The 22854-nt window shown below is 49.5% G+C and overlaps 1 protein-coding gene across 1 annotated transcript; it reads left to right on the top strand.

The window, feature by feature from the left end:
- Nucleotides 1-6689: 6689 nt before the first annotated feature.
- On the top strand, nt 6690-19067 carry SHROOM1 (shroom family member 1). The gene is made up of 6 exons (XM_054388963.1): nt 6690-8192; nt 10022-10092; nt 12233-12808; nt 13750-13900; nt 16376-16648; nt 18499-19067. The coding sequence occupies exons 1-6, from the start codon at nt 6690-6692 to the stop codon at nt 18751-18753; spliced, it is 2829 nt and encodes a 942-aa protein (XP_054244938.1). The 3' UTR covers nt 18754-19067.
- The last annotated feature ends 3787 nt before the right edge of the window (nt 19068-22854 follow it).

Raw genomic sequence — 22854 nt, 5'->3', positions numbered from 1 at the left:
TTCTGCTGGGAAGATCATGCTGGAAGGGAAGTGCACAAGCATGCAGGGGTTCTGCATGGCTGTGCTTGGTGCTGGGACTCTTTGTCCTGGGGTTGTGAGGGACAAAGCAGTGACTTGATGAAGAAAATCCCTGTTTCTGATGGGTGAGCCATTGTATACCACTGCAGGTGAGTTATGGATCGATTAGCAGCACCTCACACAGCCCAAATGAGATCAAACAGGAGCCAACTGGGAGGAGAAGAAAGGTTGCCCTTAGAAGGAGGGTAACTTGTTCCCTGTCTGCAGTCTAGAACCAGTGGTTTGCCTCTGTGCAGAGTTCATTTGCCACAGAGATATGAGGCTTTGACCTCCTAAACTGGTCAGCAGGAATTCAGGGTTGTGCAACACAAACCAGCTTCCCCTGGAATTAAGAGCTTGAGGAAGTGACTGGTGTGAGACTCCAGGAGGACTTGAAGCTGCAATGAATGCTGGGGCTGGTGTTTGGTCATGTACCTGAGCTGAGAAAAGGTACAGCTCGTGCTGGAACAATGGCAATTTCCTGGCACTGCCTTCTTACTACTACCCTTTTTTTTTTTTTCCCTATTATTTTTATGGAGGAAACTTGGAACAGCTGTCTGAGACATGACATCATTGTCTTAGCCCAGAGACAGCCCAACCTTGTGTACACAGTCTCCTGGGTCATCCGGGTTTTGTTCTTCCTGGGCCATCAGCCTGCTGGGAAGTGTCAGACAAGTCCCATTCCCTATGGAGACCCTGGGTCTCCTCCATGCTCTTGTTGATCTCAGCTCCCTAAAGCACAGAGTGTGTGCTTTGTGTCTGCAGAGAGGGCTGAGCTCTGGGTAGGGTGTGCTGGGTAGCACTGGAGCACCCATCCTGCTGAGACAGGCTGACAGAGTTGGGGCTGTTCAGCCTGGAGGAGGGAAGGCTCCAGGGAGACCTTAGAGCTGCATTTCAGTCTCTGAAGGGGACCCACAGGAAGGCTGGGGAGGGACTGTCAGAAGAGCCTGTAGGGATAGGGTGAGAGGCAATGGTTTGAAACTGGAGCAGGGGAGATTTAGGTTGGACATCAGGAGGGAGTTCTGCACAGTGAGGCTGGGGAGACACTGGAACAGGTTGCCCAGGGAGGTGGCTGAAGTCCCATCCCTGGGGACATTCAAGATCAGACTTACTGTGGCCCTGGGCAGCTTGATCTAGTTGGAGGTGTCCCTGCTAACTGCAGGGGGGTTGGACAGATGACCTTTGAGGCTCCCTTCCAACCCAATCCAAGCTGTGAATGTGTGGAGTAAATGCAATAAACCAGTGGATGGAAGTCACCTTTGCCTTTTGGGGTTTTTGACAGAAAACAACCAAACTTTGGACCTTCCTAGGTTGCTTGTGGATTTACTCCTTCCTTGGGCATGGAGTGACATGTCATTAGTGCATTACCTCTCATCTTCTGGTGTCCTTGGTTATGATAGACTTTTAATTTAACCTTTTTCTTTCTTTTTATTTTCTTTTTTTTTTTTTTCCTTCACTTTCAGAGGTTTACAAAGAAAATATTGTGAGCCTGTCTGGAATGTGCATGTTGTGTATTCCAGCCTTGCCAGGGCATTTCAGAAACCCAGAGTAGTCCATGAGGGTTTTCTACCACCTACCAGCTGAGGAGAACAATAAGGGCATTGTTAGTGTCAGCTGGCTTTCAAGTGCAGCAATGTTTTTCTTTTCCAAGGGAAGGAGAAGGTGGTTTGCACATAGTTCCTTAAACACATGCAGGTGAACATTTTGCTTCCAGGGTTTAGGAAAGATCTCTCTCCCTAGTATCAGGTGATAAGATGAGGGGAAATGGCCTGAAATTGTGCCAGGGTAGGGTTAGGTTGGAGACTAGGAACAAATTCTTTGCTGCAAGAGTGGTCAGGCACTGGAACAGGCTGCCCAGGGAGGTGGTGGAGTCGCCATCCCTGGAGGTGTTTGAGAAACCTGTGGCCATGGCACCTGGGGCCATGGTTTAGTGGCCATGGTGGTGTTGGGTTGCTGGTTGGACTGGATGAGCTCAGAGGCCTTTTCCAACCACCAAGATTCTATGAATGCAAGCCCAGTCCCTGAACAAGGGCAGACCTGACTCCACAGCCACTCTGCAACCTTTCCTTTCTCTTGAAGATGCTAGAGTTGTCAGTGTGTGAGGGAGCAATCTCACATCTCCCTGTGGACACAGACAGGCTGGTGGCACTTTGGTGTGATGGTCAGGCTGACAAGAACACAGGAGGTCTGGGCTGTGCTTGGGGGTGCAGCTTCTAGCTTTGTGTGCAGAAGTAAGGAGCTCCAGGGGTGTGTTACCCAGAGGAGGGCAGAGCTCTGCCCCTGAGGTATGTTTTACATAGAAAGAAGTTTGGTCCAAAGGCAGGTGTGGTCCTCCAGCAGTGGCAGTGTTTCTGTGGAGGGGCTGGGGATAGAATCACAGAATGCCCTGGGCTGGTGAAGGACCTCTAGAGCTGGTCACCTAGTCCAGCAGCCCTGCCCTGAGCAAGGACATCCCCAAGTAGAGCAGCTTGCTCAGAGCCCCATCAAGCCTGAAGATCTCCAGGAATGGAGCCTCCAGCACCTCCCTGGGCAACCTGTTCCAGTGTTCCAGCACCTCATGGTAAAGGACTTCCTCCTAATTCAGATTGCATGGAGTTGGAAAGGAGGCTCAAAAGTCATCTTGTCCAACCCCCCTGCAGTGGTGAACAGGGACACCTCCAACTAGATTAGGCTGCCCAGGGCCAGGATGGTGTCAGGTTGCTGCTTGGACTTGATGATCCAAGAGGGCTTTTCCAACCCAAACAATCCTATGATTCTATATGACAGGTTTTCCCCAAGGTGAGCTTTAGCAGATTTCTGGAGAAGACTGTGTGGATGCTCTGAGGAACTTCAGTTCTCATCATTTTCAGTCACTTCCAGGATGTGCAATTAGAAACTTGGCCTTAAGCAAAAGAAGAATGCAAAACTGTGAGCCCTGCAAGGGTGGCTCCAGAGGACACCCAGTTGGAGAAAGTCCTCTTGCTTATCCAGCACTTCTCCACAGGGCACAAGGAATGGCTGCAGGCAGCTTCAGACAGGCAGTCTCTGAGAGGAGGAGGAGATGGAGGAGGGAATGTCCCATGAGCTGTTGTCCTCCTGCCCCTGGCACAAATGAGGGCTCAGTGCTTCCTGCTGCTGTTTCCAAGTCAGATGTCCTGACCTCAGCCTTCTAAGATACTGAAATGCTATTTCCTGCTATTTCTGGTATCATCACAAAAACTTGAGACAGAAATTCTTCACTGTGTGGCTGACCTCACAGTAAATGATGGACTAGAGGATCCTTAAGGTCCCTTCCAAGCCAAGCCATTCTGTGGTCAAATCACAAAGAGGTGACTTGAAATAATGGGGGGGCAGAGGTCTTGGGCAACCAAGAGAGTTCTTGTCTTGATAAACACAAACCACAGCACAACTGTGCTTAGATTCCACACTTAGCTGTCAAAAGTTAGAGCCAGATTCCAGCTGTAAATCAAGGTGGCTCCATTCACTCCAGTGGAGAGGTGCCAGCACATCCCAGACAAAGACTTGGCTGGGTCTATTAATAGCAAGAGAGGAGCAGCAGAGCTGCTTGCAGGGGATCCGCTGGAACACAAGGAGAACGAGAGAGGAATCTGCCTTCTGGTTCCCTTGTGGGATGTGGTTCCCACAGGGTTTGGTCCCCAGCACCTCCAGAGAGCACTCAGCTTGCACAGCTCAGTGAGACCCTGCAGTCAATGCTGGGCCAGGTTCTCAGGTGCAGTTTGATGTCACAGCAGTGTGATAGTCACTGTGAGACAGCCCCAGGCTGCATTTACTGTCACTGCAATCATCTTCTCTGCTGCTCTTCTTTCCCTTCAGTCAAATCCAAGCTTTTCCCTTTCACCAGGTACCTGAGCTTTTAATTTCTTTCTTTGTGGTGGAAAGGATGAGGAATGTCATCAGTAGCCACTGATGCTTCATATTTCCTCTGCGACCCTGTTAGTCAGGGATGGACAATTAAATTCCACAGCTGCCTTTTACATCATCTCTTAAAGACAGAACTTCTCCAGGCATCCTGGAGGCCAGTGCTGACTGAAGTTTCCAAGAGCTCCCAGCAGAAATTCCCACTGCCTGGAGTCACTTGGCTTTCACTTCCCAGAAACCAGTTAATTTCTCCACTGTGCCCCACCAGTCCCAGTTCTCTTTATAGATTAACTTGTGTGCTTTGGCTCAGCCCCAGCTCTTCCTTTGGCTCCAAATGAATGATACCAGGACTGTCTTTGAAACAAGGCAGGAATGTGAAGCTTTTTGATTAAGCAGTGACCTCAGCCCTGGGACCTCTTTCTCTGCCAGCTTTAGGAGGCCCCACTGCAGAAGTAGAGTAGTGGGGAGATTAAGGTCTGGGGAGCTGAACCTGTTTGAAGGAATCAGGCATGCAACCATCTGGTGGGATCTGGGAACAGTTTGCACCTTGTCACTGGAGGTTTGACTTGCCACTGAAGAAGGTTTGACTTGCCACTGAAGAAGGTTTGACTTGCCACTGAAGAAGGTTTGACTTGCCACTGAAGAAGGTTTGACTTGCCACCGAAGGAAGGTTTTCAAGACTGTTTTGGGTTCCTCAAGAAGCATATGGCAAGTAAGTCAAGGAAGGCTCTTTTCCCCTTATGCTCTGCCCCAATGAGGCTACATCTGCAGTACTGGGTCCAGTCATGGGCTCCCCAGTTCCAAACAGCATCATCCTGCACACACCACATGTCCTCTGCCAATGTGATTGCTGAGTGAAGAGACAGGGAGTTACTGGAGAGAGTCCAGTGGAGGCTGCAAAGATGCTGAGGGGCCTGGAGCATCTCTGTGAGGAGGAAAGGCTGAGAGCCCAGGGGGTGTTGAGTCTGGAGAAGAGTAGCCCCAGAGGAGGACTGAGCAATCTCAGCAAGAGCTAAGGGTAGGGGGCAAGACGCTGGGGCCAGACTCTACTCAGCAACATCTGAGCTGGGATTTTCAACCCCTTGGATTTATTTCTAGGCAGATTCAGAAACTAGATTTGATTGTGGCCCTTGATGTTTTGCAATCAGGTTGAGAGGGTACCTTCTAATTGTACTTGTGGTCTTCTAGATTTCAAGGAAGATCTAGAGAGCTTGTTCTTAAAGACCTGATTCCTCTGTTTGTGATGATAGAAAAAAATTCATCATTGCAAGATCCTGATTATTACTGGAAGCCAGACATTTGCTTCTAGCTACTCTAATTACTGTTTACAGGTTCTCCTCTTGAGTGTGTGTGTGATGTTCGCTGCCTGACCTCCTCAGGTGCCATCAGATTCCTCCCACTGAGCCTTTTTCATGTGTTTTTCTTTTTTTTCTTTTTAGATTCCTCTAGATGCTATTGGACTGTGACCATGGAGGGAAATGTGCTCTTCTAACAACTGGGCCATGGACAATTAATGAGACTTTGATTTCTGGAAATGTTACAACATGGATTCATCTGGGAATGAGATAGAAAGATGGATTCCCAGGCAAGGTGGGCGGAGTGGAGAGCTGATAGAGCCTCCTGAAAGCAGTAACCAACTCTCACCAGTGAAATCCACCACCACTGCAGAGCACCTCTTGCACCTCCCTGGAAGAGCAGACTCTGCTTACAGCTCCTTCTCAGGGGGATCAAACGTTCCAGAGTACCCCACCCCATCGTGCTATGGGGAAAGCTGCTGCTTGCCTGCAGAGCAGGGACCATACATGGACTCGGACTATGTGAGAGGTATTTATCATCTCAGTGCAGCAAACTCTGACCTCAGATGCCAGCATCCATACAAGGCACCAGACCTCAGCTCCCACAGCACCCCTCACAGCACCAGCCCTGCTGGTGGAAGCATTCCTGCTCGAGGGACCTTAAATCAGGGAGCTCTGGGGGCACCTCCACCTTCTCCTCCCACCCGACTGGATAGCTACAAAGTCACCAAACACCTGGAAAACTCCAGAGGGAGGCGCAGCTCTGGAAGCCACAGGGAGTGTGGGGGGCAGCCAGCTCCATGTGTGCAGGACAAGCAGCTGGTGGATAGGGATGTCCCCAGGAGTCAAGGCAGGGGAGAAGCTGCAGAGCAAGGGCTCCTGGCTGCTAGGGGACAGACTCTGGAAAGCAAAGGCCTTTCTGTCGATGCCACCAGTGAGGTGCCTCCAGCAAAAGCTCAGGGGCTGAAGGTGGAAGAAGATGGGGAGTGGAACCCATCCCAACAACCTGCGAAGAGAAGCAACCCCCACATCTTCAGCAGACCTTCTTCATTCATTTTTCAAGAATACTTAAAGACTGACTCTGTGGCCAACGTCCCCAAAATACTTTCTGTTTATAATTCAGTCCAGGCTTGTACAATTCCTGAAGTGATGAACTCCAAGCCCTATCACCCAGTGCACGCCAGCCCCAGCTCTGTTAATGATACACAAGAAGACAAACAATGTCCCTGTGGTGTCCATAAGCCAACCTTCAGAGAGGCAGCTCTGCAGAGCATGCTGCCAGAGCCCTGCCAGCCGACAGGATCCTTGTCCTGTGCTCAGTGCCCACGCGGAGCCGAGTCGCATTCAGACCTGGATCAAGAGGTGTTTGAGGACAGTGGTGACTCAAAGCACCTGCAGAATGGTCTCCTAATTAAAAACACTTCCAGGAAGCTGAAGAGTTGTGCAGGGGGAAATCAGTGCTGTGAGTCTGAAGGAAAAATGGGGAGTGCCGTGCGGGAAGCACTCCTGAATCAGCAAGGCAGACTGCGGAGGGCATCGCTGCCCTCCAGCTATGGTGCTGTAGAAGTGGAGAACCTTTGCTGTGAGGAGCTGGATCAGGGCCATGGGCAATGCAGTGACACTGCTGACCAAATGTCCCTTGTCAGACCAAAGGAAGATTGCACATCTCAGTTTTTGCATGAAGCCAAGAAAGGAAACCAGCCTGATAACAGCAAGACTGACCTTAGCAGGCACCTAGGACCAGAAGAACCTCCTGGTCCTTATCAGAAATATCAACCTGAAGTTCACAACCAGCTCTTCAGACAGCTTCAGGATGATCTTGCTGGAGAGCAGATAACCAGGCAGACAACTCCCATGCTTTACTATCTTTCTGGGGGGAAGCCCACCACCATCCTGCACCACAACAAGCCCACCCAGTCTCAGGAGGACTCGAGGAGCTCACCAAAGCAATTTCCAGCAGGCAGCTACCCTGCCTCAGTGTGGTGTCATGAGGTACAAAGGGAAAGAGATCAGCTTCAAAGGAGCAGCCACCGCCCTCAGTGCAGTGCTGCTGAGCTGCTGGAAGCTGAAGATCTCCTGGGGAGTCCTGCTTCATCCACCGAGGAGAGTTTCCAGAATGACTACAGGGAGAAACTTAAAGTGGCTCAGAAGAAGGTCCTGAGGGAAACCTCCTTTAAAAGGAAAGACTTACAGATGAGTTTGCCCATCAGACTGCGACACAAGCCCTCTGCAAGGCCATCCATTGAGCACCTCAGGTCTTTCTCCCTATCCAGTGCAAGTGAGGATGCCAAACCTGCTCCTTGCTCCCCTTCTTATCTAGACTCTGTAGAGAGTTTCAGCAGAGATGAGGACGTTAAGAGGCCACCAATGGCCCGAGTAGGGGGAAGGAAAAGGGTGAGCAAGGAGCAAAGGAAACTGTGTTACTCTGAGCCTGAGAAGCTGGATCAGCTGGCAGATAAGGACCTGTCCTGGAGTCAGGTCAGGGATGAAATCACTGACCAGGACAGAGTGGCAGCTAGGAGAGGGACTCTGGAGAGCAGAGGGAGGGCACTTTCCAGTTCAGGTATCTCCAGGATGGAGCTGAAACAAATCCAGCACACTGCACTCATTGAGTACATGGAAAGGAAGATAAACCAGAGGCCAGGTAGTGCACAGCACCTCCCAATGCACAAGCCACCCCTCCAGAAGAGGCTCTTACATCCCAAATGGCCTTCTCCCAAGGTTCCCAATCCAAATGGGAGCAGGAAGATGCAAACCAATGAGGTTTCTTGCCAAGTTTTCTCTACAGAAACATCACCTGATCCCAGTGCTGCTGCTGGTGCAGCCACCTCAGGGCAAGACCCATCTCCCAAGGATGCAGATGGAAGCTGCAGCAGCAGATGTTCTTCAGCTGAAAGGCTCCTGCAGGCAGGTGGTCCTGCAGGTGGTCCTGCAGCTGGGAGAGCTCGTGAGAGATCCAAATCAACTCCTTCTTCCATGCAGGTAAGAGAGAGGTTGGAATTTGATGATCTCAAAGGACTTTGCCAACTGAAACAATTCTGTGATTCTATGGGATTGAGATTCTTGTCTGAGTCCAGCTGTGAGGCCCTTCACATGAAAAGCTGCTGAACATCACCAGTGAGGAACTAAGACTTCCATTTTTTTATCAGCAGGTAGTAGGGAATGATAGGAAGGAGGGAAGAGCTCCATTTTCCTCATCTCTAGGAAATGCCATGTAGCTGTTTGAGAGCAAAGTGCCAGCTCTGCTTTGTAGCATGCAGGAGAGAGAATTTGGGGGTGGTTCTGAGAGGAGTTCTGCCAACTTTAACATCTCATGGATGTAGGACTGATGGAACAGTTCATTGTTCTTGGCAGTACTTTGTAAGGAAGTGCTGAAGGTGTTCTCTACTGTGAAAAGTTGGCAGGGAATTGCATAAAGATGGGAACTTCCTAATAGCTGATTGAAAGATCCACTGAGACTGGGGAGAGCCTTTTGCTGTCATTCAGCAAGTACAGAGGTAAAGGCAGGGCAGATGAAGAGGGTCTGTGTCGTGGGACATGCTGTGCAGGTGCTGTAGGCTCTGCCTGAGAGCTGGGCAGCACTGGGGTCATGAGAGTCCCTTCCAGAGCTGCAGAGAGATGTCCCTGGGGTCTGACACTCACCCAGTCCCAGCATGGTGGGGTTGGAAGGGACCTCTGGAGGTTATCCAGCCCAACTCCCCCACTAAAGCAGGGCACCCATAGCAGCTTGCCCAGGATCACGATGGCCAGGGGGGTTGGAATCTCTCCTCAGAGAAGGAGACTCCACAGCCTCTCTGGGCAGCCTGCTCCAGAGCTCCAGCACCCTCCCACCAAAGAAGTGTCTCCTGTTCCAGTGGAACCTTCTGGGTTCCAGTCTGTGCCCCTTGCCCCTTGTCCTGTCCCTGGGCACCACTGACAAGTACAATTAGAAGGTGCCCTCTCGACCTGATTGCAAAACATCAAGGGCCACAATCAAATCTAGTTTCTGAATCTGCCTAGAAATAAATCCAAGGGGTTGAAAATCCCAGCTCAGATGCTGCTGACTAGAATCTGGCCCCAGCCTCTTGCCCCCTACCCTCTAGCTCTTGCTGAGCATTGCTCAGATCTCCTCTGGGGCTGCTCTTCTCCAGATTCAACACCCCGTGGGCTCTCAGCCTTTCCTCCTCACAGAGATGCTCCAGGCCCCTCAGCATCTTTGCAGCCTCCACTGGACTCTCTCCAGTAGCTCCCTGTCTCTTCACTCAGAAATCAAGTTGGCAGAGGACATGTGGTGTGTACAGGATGATGCTGTTTGGGTTTCATCAGGTGCTGCTGTTAGTCTTCTGCTGAAGCAGCTGTAGCTATCTCAGAAGAGGTTGTTGTAGAGAGATTGCTATAAATGACCAATGCTTTTGGCTCCTGAATTTGAAGGACAGTAGCTGTCAATATTGTTATCAAGGAGACTAAAGAAGATAAAAGGGTGAGAAGACAAATAATCTGATATACCACTGAAATTGCCCAGCTGAAGAGGCTGACAAACTTCAACCAGTGCTGGCTGCTTCCTGAATTGTTAGGAGAGAGGAGGATAGATTTTGTTGGCAGCTGTTCCTGGTTGTCTAGGGAAAAAAAACAGATGGATTCAATCTAGGAAGAGCACAGTAGGATTTCCACCAACAAAAAGAGACAGACCAAACCCCTAAACCCACAAGCCCTGGTGAACCTCCTCAAACCTACAGCTGGCTTTTGTTTCTGGAGATGACAAAGAGAGGAGTCGAACAGCTGTCTCCTCTGAAAAAATGCTGCTTGTCCCAGTGTTCTGCTTTCCTTTCCAGGACACTCATGGATGTGCTGGGGGTCCAGCAGCACCATGCCGGCGTTGTGAGAGCTGTCGCAGCACCCCCAGGTAAGGCTGAGCCCAAGGAGAGCCTGCGCCCAAGCTGTGTGAACTCCAACCTGCTGTGCCTGCTGCTGTGGTGATGGGACAAAGGGCAGTGGTGTGAAACTGGAGCAGGGTAGATTTAGACTGGATATGAGGAAGAAGTGCTTTTTACAAGGGTTTGTAGTGATAGGACCTGGGGCAATGGCTTTGAGCTGGAAGAGGGGAGATTGAGAGTGGAGAAATTCTTCAGTGAGGGTGGTGAGACATTGGAACAGGTTGCTCAGAGAAGTTGTGGATGCCCCCTCCATGGAATTGTTTAAGACCAGGCTGGATGAAACTTTGAGCAACCTGGTGTCCCTGCCCATGGCAGTGGGGTTGGAACTAGATGGATCTCCAAGGTCCCTTCCAACTCAAGCCATTCTATGATGTCCTTGTGTCTTGGGATCCTTCCTTGTCCATATGGGAATATTCATCTGCTCAGCTATGTGTTTAATTTGGGGACAGTTTAAAATAATTTGATAGAGAAGGGCAGTGAAGCTGGTGAAGGGTCCAGAGAACAGGGCTGGTGAGGAGCAGCTGAAGGAACTGAGGTTGTTTAGCCTGGAGAGAAGGAGGCTGAGAGGAGATTTTCTCCCTCTTTCCAACTCTCTGAAAGGAGGCTGGAGTGAGGTGGTCTCTTCTCCTAAAGAACATGCAACAGGACAAGAGGAAATGACCTCAGGTTGCACCAGGGAAGGTTTAGACTGGACATTAGGAAAAATCTCTTTACAGAAAGAGTGGTCAAGCCCTGGGACAGGCTGCCTAGAGAGGTGGCAGAGTCACCATCCCCGGAGGTGCTGCGGGCATGACGGCTTGGGCTGAAGGCTGGGCTTGGAGGTCTGTTCCAACCTGAACGATCGCGATTCTACTTTCCGCGCTGGCAAAGGCAGCCTGCCCCCGAGCTGCTGTGCTGCGGCTGCGGCTCCCTTGCGGATCTCTGAGATCACAGCTCCCTCGTCTGAGCTCTGCCGAGAACGGCATCTGCAACAGCTCCCATCTGCTCAGCCTTCACGACGCGTGCTGGAGTGGGGGCTTTTGGGGTGGGGTTTGGTTTCGTTTCGTTTCGTTGTTGGGGTTTTTCGCTTGGTTGTTTTTTGGGGGTTTTTTGTTTGTTTTTCTTTAAAGGAAAAAAAAAAAAATCTTGTGCCCTTTACACCACACCTAGCAAGAAAGTTCATTTCTTGCCTCTCTATTTGTTTTGCTTGTTTGGGGAGCGTCAGGGGAGAAAAACATCACAACTGGCTCAACAAAGCAGTGGTGCTGACACTTGTGGAAGCATGGAATTTCCAGTTGCAGTCACCCAGGGTATTTCTACAGATAATGTCCATTTCCCATGATATTCCCACAGAAATTATCCTTTTCCTGTGGTATTTCCATGGATATTATCCATTTCCACGATATTCCACACATGGTATTGGGCTGGAAGGGACCCTCAAAGGTCATCTTGTCCAACCCCCCTGCATTTAGCTGGGACACCTCCAACTCGATCAGGCTGCCCAAGGGGCACACCAAGTCTGGTATTTCCAAGGATATTTTCCGCTTCCCATGGCATTTCCACAGATATTATCCATTTGTTGTGATATTTCTAAGGATATTTTCCATTTCCCATGATACTTCCACAGATATTATCCATTTTCCACGATATTTCCAAGGATATTCTCCACTTCCCATGACGTTTCCACAGATATTATCCATTTTCCACGATATTTCCAAGGATATTCTCCACTTCCCATGACATTTCCACAGATATTATCCATTTTCCACGATATTTCCAAGGATATTCTCCACTTCCCATGACGTTTCCACAGATATTATCCATTTCCCATGATATTTCCAAGGATATTCTCCACTTCCCATGACGTTTCCACAGATATTATCCATTTTCCATGATATTGCCAAGGATATTTTCCACTTCCCATGACAATTCCACAGGTATTATCCATTTGCCGTGATATTTCCAGAGATATTTCCATTTTCCAGGTGATTTGCTTAGCCCACAAGCTGCTGCTACCCCTTTTAATGAGAAGAGGAAGCTGGAAAGCTCATGATGATTGTAGCAGCTTAGGGAGCAAAAATATGGCAGAGGAAGTATCTCAGGTAAAAGGAAATCTCTTCTTTTATGCAGTTTCCATGATCCTGAGGGAGGTGAATGTGAGAACCATGGCTGTAAAGACAATGACACACCTGGACGTGGATGTTGTCAGGATCTGAAGGAGCTGACTCCTCAAACCTCTCTTCCTGCCCCAAGAAGTGGAAGCAAGGATGATGCTGAGGGGGAGGAGGAAGGCAGAAGGAAATCACCGCAGGGCAACGCTTTCACAAAGTGCCCAGAGCAGCAGCCTGCAGCTCCTCAGGAGCAAGTATCCTACTGCCACACAGTGCTGGCTCACCAAGGAGACAAAGCCACAGCCAAAGGTTTGGTTGCAAAGGACACTTCCACACAGAGTAGCCCAGAGGAGCTTCCCCCTGCCAGAGAGCCACCTCTGCCCAAGACGAGGCTGCGGTCTCCTGAAGACCAGCGGTACGAAGAGCTTGCCATGGAGATCATTGCCAAAGACACTTCCCTGGTTGATGTTCTCATGCCTCAGCCTGTTAGAAGCACTGCTCTAGAGCTGCTGGAGGGTCTGTTCCCTGTGAGTGTTTCCATGCTGGGTACACCACGCAGGAAAAAGGGAGAGCTCCAGCATGGGCAGGAGAATGAGTAAGTAGACCCCACCAATCTTATCTGGTGTTTGAAACTATTTCAGTGGATGAATTGTGTGTATGTACTTGTAGTGAGATGGTCAAGGCTTGGACTTGGTGATCTTAGAGGTCTTTTCCAACCAAAGCAATTCCATGCTTTATGACCTGGGTGTATTGTTTGATTCTTGTTTCATTAGCAAAAGATTTTAGCTGTCTGGGTCACATCGCAAGAAGTATCTGAGGCTGCGGGTATGTGATGGGAGAAATGTAGTTCAGTGAGAGCTTATTAAAAGGGACTGTGAAAAAACAGTGTGCACTTTTGGGGCCCTTTACCCCAAGAAGGGCATTGAGGGGCTTGAGTGGGTCCAGAGAAGGGCAATGAAGCTGGTGAAGGGTCTGGAGAACAGGGCTGGTGAGGAGCAGCTGAGGGAACTGGGGGTGTTCAGCCTGGAGAAAAGGAAACTGAGGGGAGACCTCATTGCTCTCTACAACTCCCTGAAAGGAGGTTGGAGCCAGGTGAGGGTTGGTCTCTTATCCCAAGGAACAAATGTCATGACAAGAGGAAATGGCCTCAAGGGGAGATTTAGATTGGACATGAGGAACAATTTCTTCCCCAAAAGGGTTGTCAAGGCGTGGAACAGGCTGCCCAGGGCAGTGGTGGAGTCCCCAACCCTGGACGGCTTTCAAAGCCATGGAGATGTGACTGAGGGACATGGTTTAGCACTGGACTTGTCAGTCTTAGGTTAATAGTTGGACCTGATGGTCATTTCCAACCTTCATGATTCATGAAACACGCGGCACCAGGCTGTAAATATTTTGCTCTGTATCTTTCCAAACAAATTAGAGAAGTTGCTGCTGTAAGAAGAAAGGAGAGAGGTTCTGACACCACGGTGGATAAATAAAACCATGAACACAGTGTCTGAGAAGAAAACTCAGGGTGTTTATTTTCTGTTCCAACAGCAGGAAAAGCCATGGAGATGCAACAGAAGAGTGTCCTGAATCTGAACAGGATGCCAAGCAAAGGAGCCAAGATTCTACCTCCAAGGGAAACCAAGGCCTGACGAGCAGCACAGACAGCACAAACCACCTAGATGACATCACAGCTAAGAAAGTAGGTAGATGATCATCTGAGGAACTGCTGGTTCTTCACCATGACAAAGAAGCTATCAGCTTAGGGACATGGTCCACAGGGAGAAGTTAGGTTATGGGCAGATCTGATCTTAAGGTCTCTTCCAACCAGGGGATTCTGTGATAGGTTAGACAAAATCACAGAATGACAGAGGTTGGAAGGGACCTCTGAAAACCACCAAATCCAACCTCCCTGCCAGGGCAGGACCATCTAAACCAGATCACCCTAGGGAAGCATCAACCAGAAATGACCAAGTTAGCACTCAGCTTGGTCATCAACTTGCATCTCCTTGGACATCTTGCCGTGGGTATTTCTGTTCATGACTTCTATCCCAATAATCACATCTCACAGATAACTTGGAACCCATTTTTGCCAGCAGATTAAGTCCTGGCAGCTTGGGATCTTGACCATAAATGGTGGCATTTAAATCCTGTGTAGTAGTTGATCTCAGTGCCCTTGAATTTCCATAGGCCCAAGAAACAGAGGAAGCTTGGATGTAGATGGACTGCAATAGGAGTCTTGCAGCTAGGAAGGACAAAGTGTAACTTTGAAAAATTAATTGTTTTCTTTTTGTCTCTGTATAAACCTGGCCCTGTTCCATCTCAGGTACTGACAATCTGCCCTCTTGAAGCTCCTTCTGCTAGCTAGATTTAGGCTGGACATTAGGACCAGCTTGATTTGGATTGCAGGTCAGGAAGAAATTCTTCCCCAGGTTGCCCAGGGAAGTTGTGGAGGCTCCAAGCCTTGCAGTGTTCAATGCCAGGTTGGATGGGGCCTTAAGCAAGCTGGTACAGTAGGAGGTGCCCCTGCCTATGGCAGAGGGTTGGAACTAGGTGATCTTCAAGGTCCATTCCAACCCAAGCCAGTCCATGATCCTTTGAGCATGTGTTGATGTTATTCACGACCAGATGCATGACCACATGTTCATGGTCTAACTGCTGGTCCTGCTCATAGAGGCATTGGCTGATTTCCACACAAACTGATGGAGTTCTTCTCCTGCTCTGCTCTTGCAGCATTTTTCCAGATCAACTTTTCCATACCAAACAGCCTCCTCCACTTGCTTCACTACTCAGGCTCTGTGTCTTTTGGAATCATAGAACTGTCAGGGTTGGAAGGGACCTCGAGGATCATCCAGTTCCAACCCCCCTGCCATGGGCAGGGACACCTCACACTACAGCAGGTTGCTCACAGCCACATCCAGCCTGGCCTTAAAAGCCTCCAGGCATGAGGCTTCCACCGCCACCTCCCTGGGCAACCTGTGCCAGTCTCTCACCACCCTCATGGGGAAGAACTTCTTCCTAATGCCTGATCTAAATCTCCCCTCCTCTAGCTTGGATCCATTCCCCCCAGTCCTATCACTACCCAACATCCTAAAAAGTCCCTCCCCAGCTTTCTTGTAGCCCCCTTCAGATATTGGAAGGCCACAAGAAGGTCTCCTTGGAGCCTTCTCCTCTCCAGACTGAGCAACCCCAACTCTCTCAGTCTGTCTCCAGAGCAGAGGAGCTCTGCTGATCCTCATGGCCCTTCTCTGGACACCTTCCAGCACCTCCAGATCCTTCTTGTAACAGAGGCTCCAGAACTGGACACAGTGTTCCAGGTGGGGTCTCAGCAGAGTGGAGCATCACCCATGGAACTGCCCCTTCCCGGGTGTGTTATAACTGCAGTTCCACTCAGTTCTTGCACAGGTTGATAACAGAGCTGTGACTTCACCATGCTCAAGCCTTGGAGCACAACCATGTGTAATCACCTTGTACTCTTTATTGCAGTTCACTCCTGGCTGCTTGGAAGCTCTCTGAGCTGGGGATTATATCACCAGTTAAGGTGATTACCAGGAATTTGCTTTTCAGAGTTTAAGTACAGCTTAGAAAAAAAAAAATTTCTTTCTTTTTTCCAAAGCCCCCCTTTTTGTTGTTTTTTTTTTTTTCTTTCATAGAGCTTTAAATGATTTCAAAACTCCAACATTTAAATGATTTCAAAACTCCAACATTTAAATGATTTCAAAACTCCAACATTTAAATGATTTCAAAACTCCAACATTTAAATGATTTCAAAACTCCAACATTTAAATGATTTCAAAACTCCAACATTTAAATGATTTCAATATTCCAACATTTAAATGATTTCAATATTGCAACATTTAAATGCCTTTAAAACTCCAACATTTAAATGATTTTAATATTCCAACATTTAAATGCTTTTAAAACTCCAACATTTAAATTATTTTAAAACTCTGACATTTAAATGATTTTAAATCTCTGGCATTGAAATGATTTTAAAACTCCGGCATTGAAATGATTTTAAAACCCCAGCATTGAAATGATTTCTAAACCCCAGCATTGAAATGATTTTAAACCTCCAACATTTGGCAAAGAGCACCTGTAGAAAATCCATCCTCTAGAGATGATTCTTTTGGGGCAGTAAGAGCTTTCTGTGCCTTGCTTTCTTTCCCCTTTGCAGCAGGAACTCATCTCCTGCCTCCAATGCAAGCTGCAGAGGCTGTGGGAGGAGAGGGAGCTCGTCCTCTCTGACATCCAGGAGTGCTCCAAGCAAGGTGAGGAGCTGGAGGCGATGGTGAGGGACATCTGCAAGCCCAACGAGTTCGAGCGCTACATGATGTTCATCGGGGACCTGGAGAAGGTGGTGAGCCTCTTGCTCTGCCTGTCCACCCGCCTGGCCCGAGTCCAGAACGCCCTCAGGAGGATTGATGGCAACACAGATGCTGAGGAGAAGGTGAGTGAGGAGCCAGCAGGGTATTTTATTTGGTTTGGCTCACCTCTGTCCAGGTGAGGCTGTCCTCACCTCATTTGTCTGACAGCTCTGAACAAGAGGGGTGGAGTATACCTGAATCCCAGCCAGCCTGGCCCAGCAGGTGTCTAGTGCCACACAGCAGGCTATGCCTCCATGGCCAAAGCAGGCTGGACTCCAGTGGTGACCTTTCAAGATTTACAGGAGCCAGTAAGAAAGCTGGGGACAGAGTTTTGAGCAGGGCCTGTTGTGACAGGACAAGGAGTGATGGTTTTAAACTGAAAGAGGGAGGTTCAGGCTGAATAGAAGGGAGAAATTTTTGATGGGGAAGGTGGTGAGACCCTGTCCCAGGTTGCCCAGAGAGGTGGGAGATGCCTCATCCCTTGAACCATTCCAGGTGATGATGTTTGAGGCTCTGAGCAAACTGCTCAAGTTGCAGATGTCCCGGAGACTGCAGGGGTTGGACTAGCCAAACGTGAAAGGTCCCTTCCCACACAAACCATGCTATGAATCCATGATTCCTTGACTCTGGTGAAGGCTATGGGTTCAGTGCTAGACAACACAAGTTCAGAGGGAGCTCAGTAGCTGGGTCTGGGGTGGCAGCAGAGCTCTGAGAGGCTCCAAGGCAGAAAGGGGGTCTTTGGACCCTTTGGTTACTCATAGAATCACAGAACTGTTTTGGTTGAAAAACACCTCTAAGATCTTTGAGTCCAGCCCTCAAACCCAACACCGTGGCCATTAAACCACGTCCCCAAGTGCCATGGCCACATATTTCTTGAACACCTCCAGGGATGGGGACTCCAGCAGTGCCCTGGGCAACCCATTCCAAGGTTATGGTAGTGCAGGTGTCTTTTCATAGAGGTCACCATTATTTTACCCTGCCACTGGCACTCTGGCCACACACACATGTGTGTGCCCTAAAGAGCATCTCATTGAATGCAGATGGATAAAAGATATTTTTAAATTACCAGATTAAGTTAATTGGTCTTTTTTTTCTTTTTTTCTGGAGAGCAGCATGAGAGAAGTGAGCCTTGGTGGGATTTGCTGGGTGTCCTTACCTTGCAAACCACAAGAATGAGTAACTCAGTTGAGAGAAAACTCAGCTGGAGCACAGAGCCCACAAGAGGAAGTCATTAAACTAAATGGTCTGTGGCTTCCAAATGAAGATGTAGAGTCTGCCAGGAGTGATGAGTTCATAGATTCATAGATACACAGAATGCTTTGGGTTGGAAAGGACCTTAAAGATCATCCAGTTCCAATCCCCCTGCCATGGACAGGGACACCTCCCACCAGCCCAGGTTGGCAAAGGCCTCATCCAGCCTGGCCTTGAACACCTCCAGGGAGGGGACATCCACAGCCTCCCTGGGCAACCTGTTCCAGTGTCTCCCCACCCTCCCTGCAAAGAATTTCTTCCTAATCTCCAGTCTCAATCTGCCCTCTTCCAGCTCAAATCCATTGCTCCTCATCCTGTCTCTACAAGCTTTTGTAAGAAGTCCCTCCCCAGCTTTTCTTGTAGCCTCTCCAGGTACTGGAAGGCTGCTCTCAGGTCTCCCCTGAGCCTTCATTTATCCAGGCTGAACAACCCCACCTCCCTCAGCCTGTCCCCGTAGGAGAGGTTCTCCAGCCCTCTGATCATCTTCCTGGCCCTCCTCTGGACCCACTCCAACAGTTCCACGTCCCTCTTTCGTGTTGAGGGCACCAGAACTGGATGCCGTGCTCTAGGTGGGGGTCTGACGAGAGCAGAGCAGAGGCAGAGAATCCCTTCCCTCACCCTGCTGGTCAGACTGCTTTGGATGCAGCCCAGTGCTCACAGCTTTGCTTTTTCCTCCCCTTAGCAGTCACTGACTGAGCGGCACAAGCTCTTGTCCAGGCAACGGGAAGATGCCAAAGACCTGAAGGAGAACCTGGACCGCAGGGAGAGAGTCGTCTCTGGGATCCTGGCCAAGTACCTGACAGAGCAGCAGCTGCAGGACTACCGCTGCTTTGTGCAAGTCAAGACCTCCTTGCTGATCGAACAGAAGGACCTGGAGGAGCAGATCAAGTTTTTTGAGGAACAATTAGAACACCTAGAGCAAAGCATCCCCCTCTGATCCCCACCAGCGTTTGCACCATCCTTGTACACAGTGGTGTTTGTGACACCCCTCCCATTCCCCCAGGAAATCCACAGCCACTCGCTGCCTGTGGCGAATTCCTGCAACCCTGGGCATGGTCTGGTGAATTCCTGCAATCCTGAGAGTGCAACGAGTGCTTGGATGATCCAGGGATGCTCTAGGCATGTACTGGACAACCCTTCCCCTTTGGATGGGCCAACTGACAGCATCCTACAGCAGGCAGACTGCAGTTCACAATGACTGATCCAGGCTGTGTTGCTCCTGTTAGCTCAGTGCCTATTTCCCCTTCTGGTTGTCTGTCCATCTGTTTCCAGATTGACACAATCAATCTCAATAAAAGAAGGACAAATATTTTCCTCTTGTGGGCAGGCTGAGTGTCTGGAATGAAAAATGATATGGGTGTTCAAACGTGAGTTGGAGATTGCAGGAAGCCACGGGAAACGTTATGGATGGTTCTGGTGAAACTCCTTGGTTCTCCTGTTTGTGTGTGGTGCAGCAAAAGCACTCTGGAAGGGAAGGAAATAATGATTTCCTTTCTTGGTAGGTGCCATCCATAAGTCTCTCCTGGCTCTTTGTGATCCTGGTAGGATATTGAGGTTGTAGTGAGGTAGAGGTTGGTCTCTTTTCTCTAGTATCAGGTGATAGAATGAGAAATTGTGCTAGGGGAGGTTTGGGTTGGAGATTAGGAACAATTTCTTTGCTGCGAGAGTGGTCAGGGATTGGAACAGACTGTCCAGGGAAGTGGTGGAGTCACCAACCCTGGAGGTGTGCAAGAAAGCTGTGGCCATGGCACTTGGGGACAGGGTTTAGTGGCCATGGTGGTGCTGGGTTTGATGGCTGGACTCAAAAGATCTTAAGAGGTCTTTTCCAACCAAAAGAATTCTATGAGTCTATGGCAGGCTGTCCAGGAGTAGGTCTTTAGAGGTCAGAAAAAAGTGTTCCTTGTGGGTATCACAAAGAGCTGGTCGATGATGAAGGCAGCTGAAATGAACACTTGTAGGCATGAGAAACTCTGAGCTTATCCCTGCAGAGCTGTTTGCAAAGTCCTTGCCATGCTTTTGAAGTGTTTATTTTTTTTCCAGCAGCAGCTCCAGGGGCTTGTTTTGAGGTAGTTTTCAAGTGCCAGAGTTCAGCACAAGGAGTGCTGAACGTGGGGGGAAAGCTCTGCTGCAGCGTAAAGTGGGTGGGATGAGTGGAGGAGATTATTCAGCTTGAGTGAGGCTTTATATAAATCCCTGGAGGAAAAAAAAAAACCAACAACCTTTTAAAACTCGTGTTGTGTGTTGAGTTAAAGCAGTGGTGACATTGAATTGAAAATCTGAGTCTGGTTTGAATGTGTTGAAGCATTGAAGAATATTCAATCTGAGCTCCATACCCAGACCATGCCTGAGGTGTGGGTGCTAGTTGAACTCACGTTTCTCCCACAGGCAAAACAGTTGTTCCAGGATGTTCCAGGATGTTGGGTTTTACCAAGGAATGTTTGCTAGTGGTGTGTGTCCTAAGTGTCATCTCTGCTGAAAGCAGCTGTCCTGAGGCATCTTCTCCCTTGGGATCAGCTGTTTTCTACAACCATGCAGGATGGGGACTCGACGCAGGTTTAAGCTGATGGCTTGGGTTTCATAGCATCACAGAATGGGTTTGGTTGAAAAAGACCTCTAAGATCATCAAGACCAACCATCAACCTAGCACCTCTATGGCCATTAAACCATGTCCACACATTTCTTGAACACCTCCAGGGATGGTGACTCTACCACCTCCCTGGGCAGCCTGTTCCAATCCCTGACCACTCTTGTAGCAAAGAAATCTTTTCTGATCTCCAACCTAAACCTCCCCTGGCACAATTTCAGGCCTTTCCCATCTCATTCTATTGCTTGATACCAGGGGGAAGAGAGAAGGAAGAAGAGGTGTTCAAGTGGCATGTGGACCTGGTACTTAGAGACATGGTTTAGTGTTGACCCTTCAGTGCTGCATTGAAGGTTGGTCTGGATGATCTTGGAGGTCTTTTCCAACCAGAGTGATTCTGTGACCCCCAGCTGGCTGCAACCTGGTCACCAACAGCTGATACCCAGAGCCCCACAATGTTCTTGACTTCCAGGGGCTCCAGGGCCTTGGCAGCTCACCAGAGCTGAGACCTGCTGAGTTGCTTCTTACCCGAAGTCAGGTGTGTGCTGGGGGAATGTCAGGAATGAAGGAGCTCCCTGCTCCTGCCCCTCAGGGAGAACAGGCAGGAAATCCCCGCTGCTGGCAGCAGAAGGCTCAGGAGTCTCCTGTTGCAGCCTGCAGGAATGATACTCAAGCACCCCAGGTAGAAGGGAATGTGACCCCATCAGCATCAGAGGACTGCTATCAGTGAGCTGCCTGTGTGAATTAATTACAGACTCACAGCATGGTGGGGGTTGGAAGGGACCTCTGGAGATCAGCGACTCCAACCCTCCCACAGAGCAAGATCATCCACAGCAGGTTGCACAGGATGGTGTCCAGGTGGGTTTGAAATGACTGCAGAGACTCCACCACCTCTTTGGACAGCCTGTTCCTGTGCTCTACCACCTTCAAAGTAAAAAAGTTTCTCCTCCTGTGCAGATGGAACTTCCTATGCTCAAGGTTGTGCCTGTTGCCTCTTGTCCCATCACTGAGCACCACTGGAACAAGACTGTCCCCATCCTCCTGCCACCCACCCTGTAAGTATTTCTAACCATTGATAAGATCCATCCTCAGTCTTCTCCTCTCCAGGCTAAGCAGCCCGATGTCCTTCAACCTTTCCTCACCAGGCAGATGTTCTAGTCCTCTCATCATCTTTGTAGCTCTTTGTTGTACCCTCTCGAGTAATTCCCTGTCCTTCTTGAACTGGGGAGCCCAGAACTGGACCCAGTACTCCACAGCTATGTCCAGGAGAGTCCAAAATAGCAGTGCTGAGGAGAAGGAAGAAGATGAAACAGGCAAAATGCAGGAGCCCAGTACTCCTCCATAGGGTGCTGGCTGTGGGGAGGCTGGTGGGACTCCAGGTCTGCTAACTCATCTGCAGTGAGGCTGGGGAGACACTGGAACAGGTTGCCCAGGGAGGCTGTGGATGCCCCCTCCTTGGAGGTGTTCAAGGGCAGCTTAGATGAGACCTTGAGCAGCCTGGGCTGGTGGGAGGTGTCCCTGCCCATGGCAGGGGGTTGGAACTGGATGACATTTCAGCTCCCTTCCAACCCAACCCATTCTATGAGTCTATGAATCTGGCCATCCACGCACAAGCAGTGTGGGGGAAGAGACTGCAGCAGCTTCTGTTCTGCTAAGGAAAGGTTGGTGGGCTTGATTTTAAGATCAAAAGATACCTTTCCTTGTCTGGGGCCAGAGAGATGGGCAAGTGTCCCAGGTGAGTGGCCAGCAGGAGTAGACAGGGAGGGCATCACTCCAGCTGACAGCATCTGGGCACCATTGCAGGGATTTCAGCCACAGCAGCTCCCTTGGGATTTGATTTAATATCCACTGCCATGTGTGGGAGTTGCTGCTGGAGCAGGAGCTGCTGGCTCAGCCTCTTGGGCACTAAATGGGAGGATTTTGCTGTGGATTTTAAAGCCCAGTCTGGTTTTCTTTGCTGTGGGACTTCTGCATGTGGAGCTAATTGAGGAGTGGAGGGGTTCAAGCCAACGTGCTCTGTGAAAGATCTCTTTGGTGCTTGTGAGAGCTGAGTCTGATCAGTAGAAGGATGTTCTCTCAGCTTTGGGAATTCATGGCAACCAGCTGAATAATGTTTTAAAAATAACCCTCAGCAGCATTGCCAAGCTGAGCTTGTGTGCCTGGAGGGAGCCCACGAAGACATGAAAGAATAATCAGCTGGAGGAGCCCTGCAGCCTCGGGGTGGCACAGAAGGCACTCATGGAGCAGAGCTTGGATTTCACTGCTAAGGGGAGGGAGGCATTAAAAGCTATCAGAGCTCCTCTAAAATGTTATATGGAAGCTGAGTCATCTCACAGATAAATGCACAGGGAGAGAATATGGGCTGAAAGAGACACTGCTGAAGAGCTGCATAACCAGCTAGAGGTCTTTCTAATGGCCTCCAGCCCATGAGGTAAGAGCTTCAAGAAGGAACCACTT

This window comes from Indicator indicator, chromosome 18 (assembly GCF_027791375.1).
Source record: "Indicator indicator isolate 239-I01 chromosome 18, UM_Iind_1.1, whole genome shotgun sequence".
Classification (NCBI taxonomy): domain Eukaryota; kingdom Metazoa; phylum Chordata; class Aves; order Piciformes; family Indicatoridae; genus Indicator; species Indicator indicator.
This window is presented reverse-complemented; position numbering and strand designations above follow the sequence as displayed.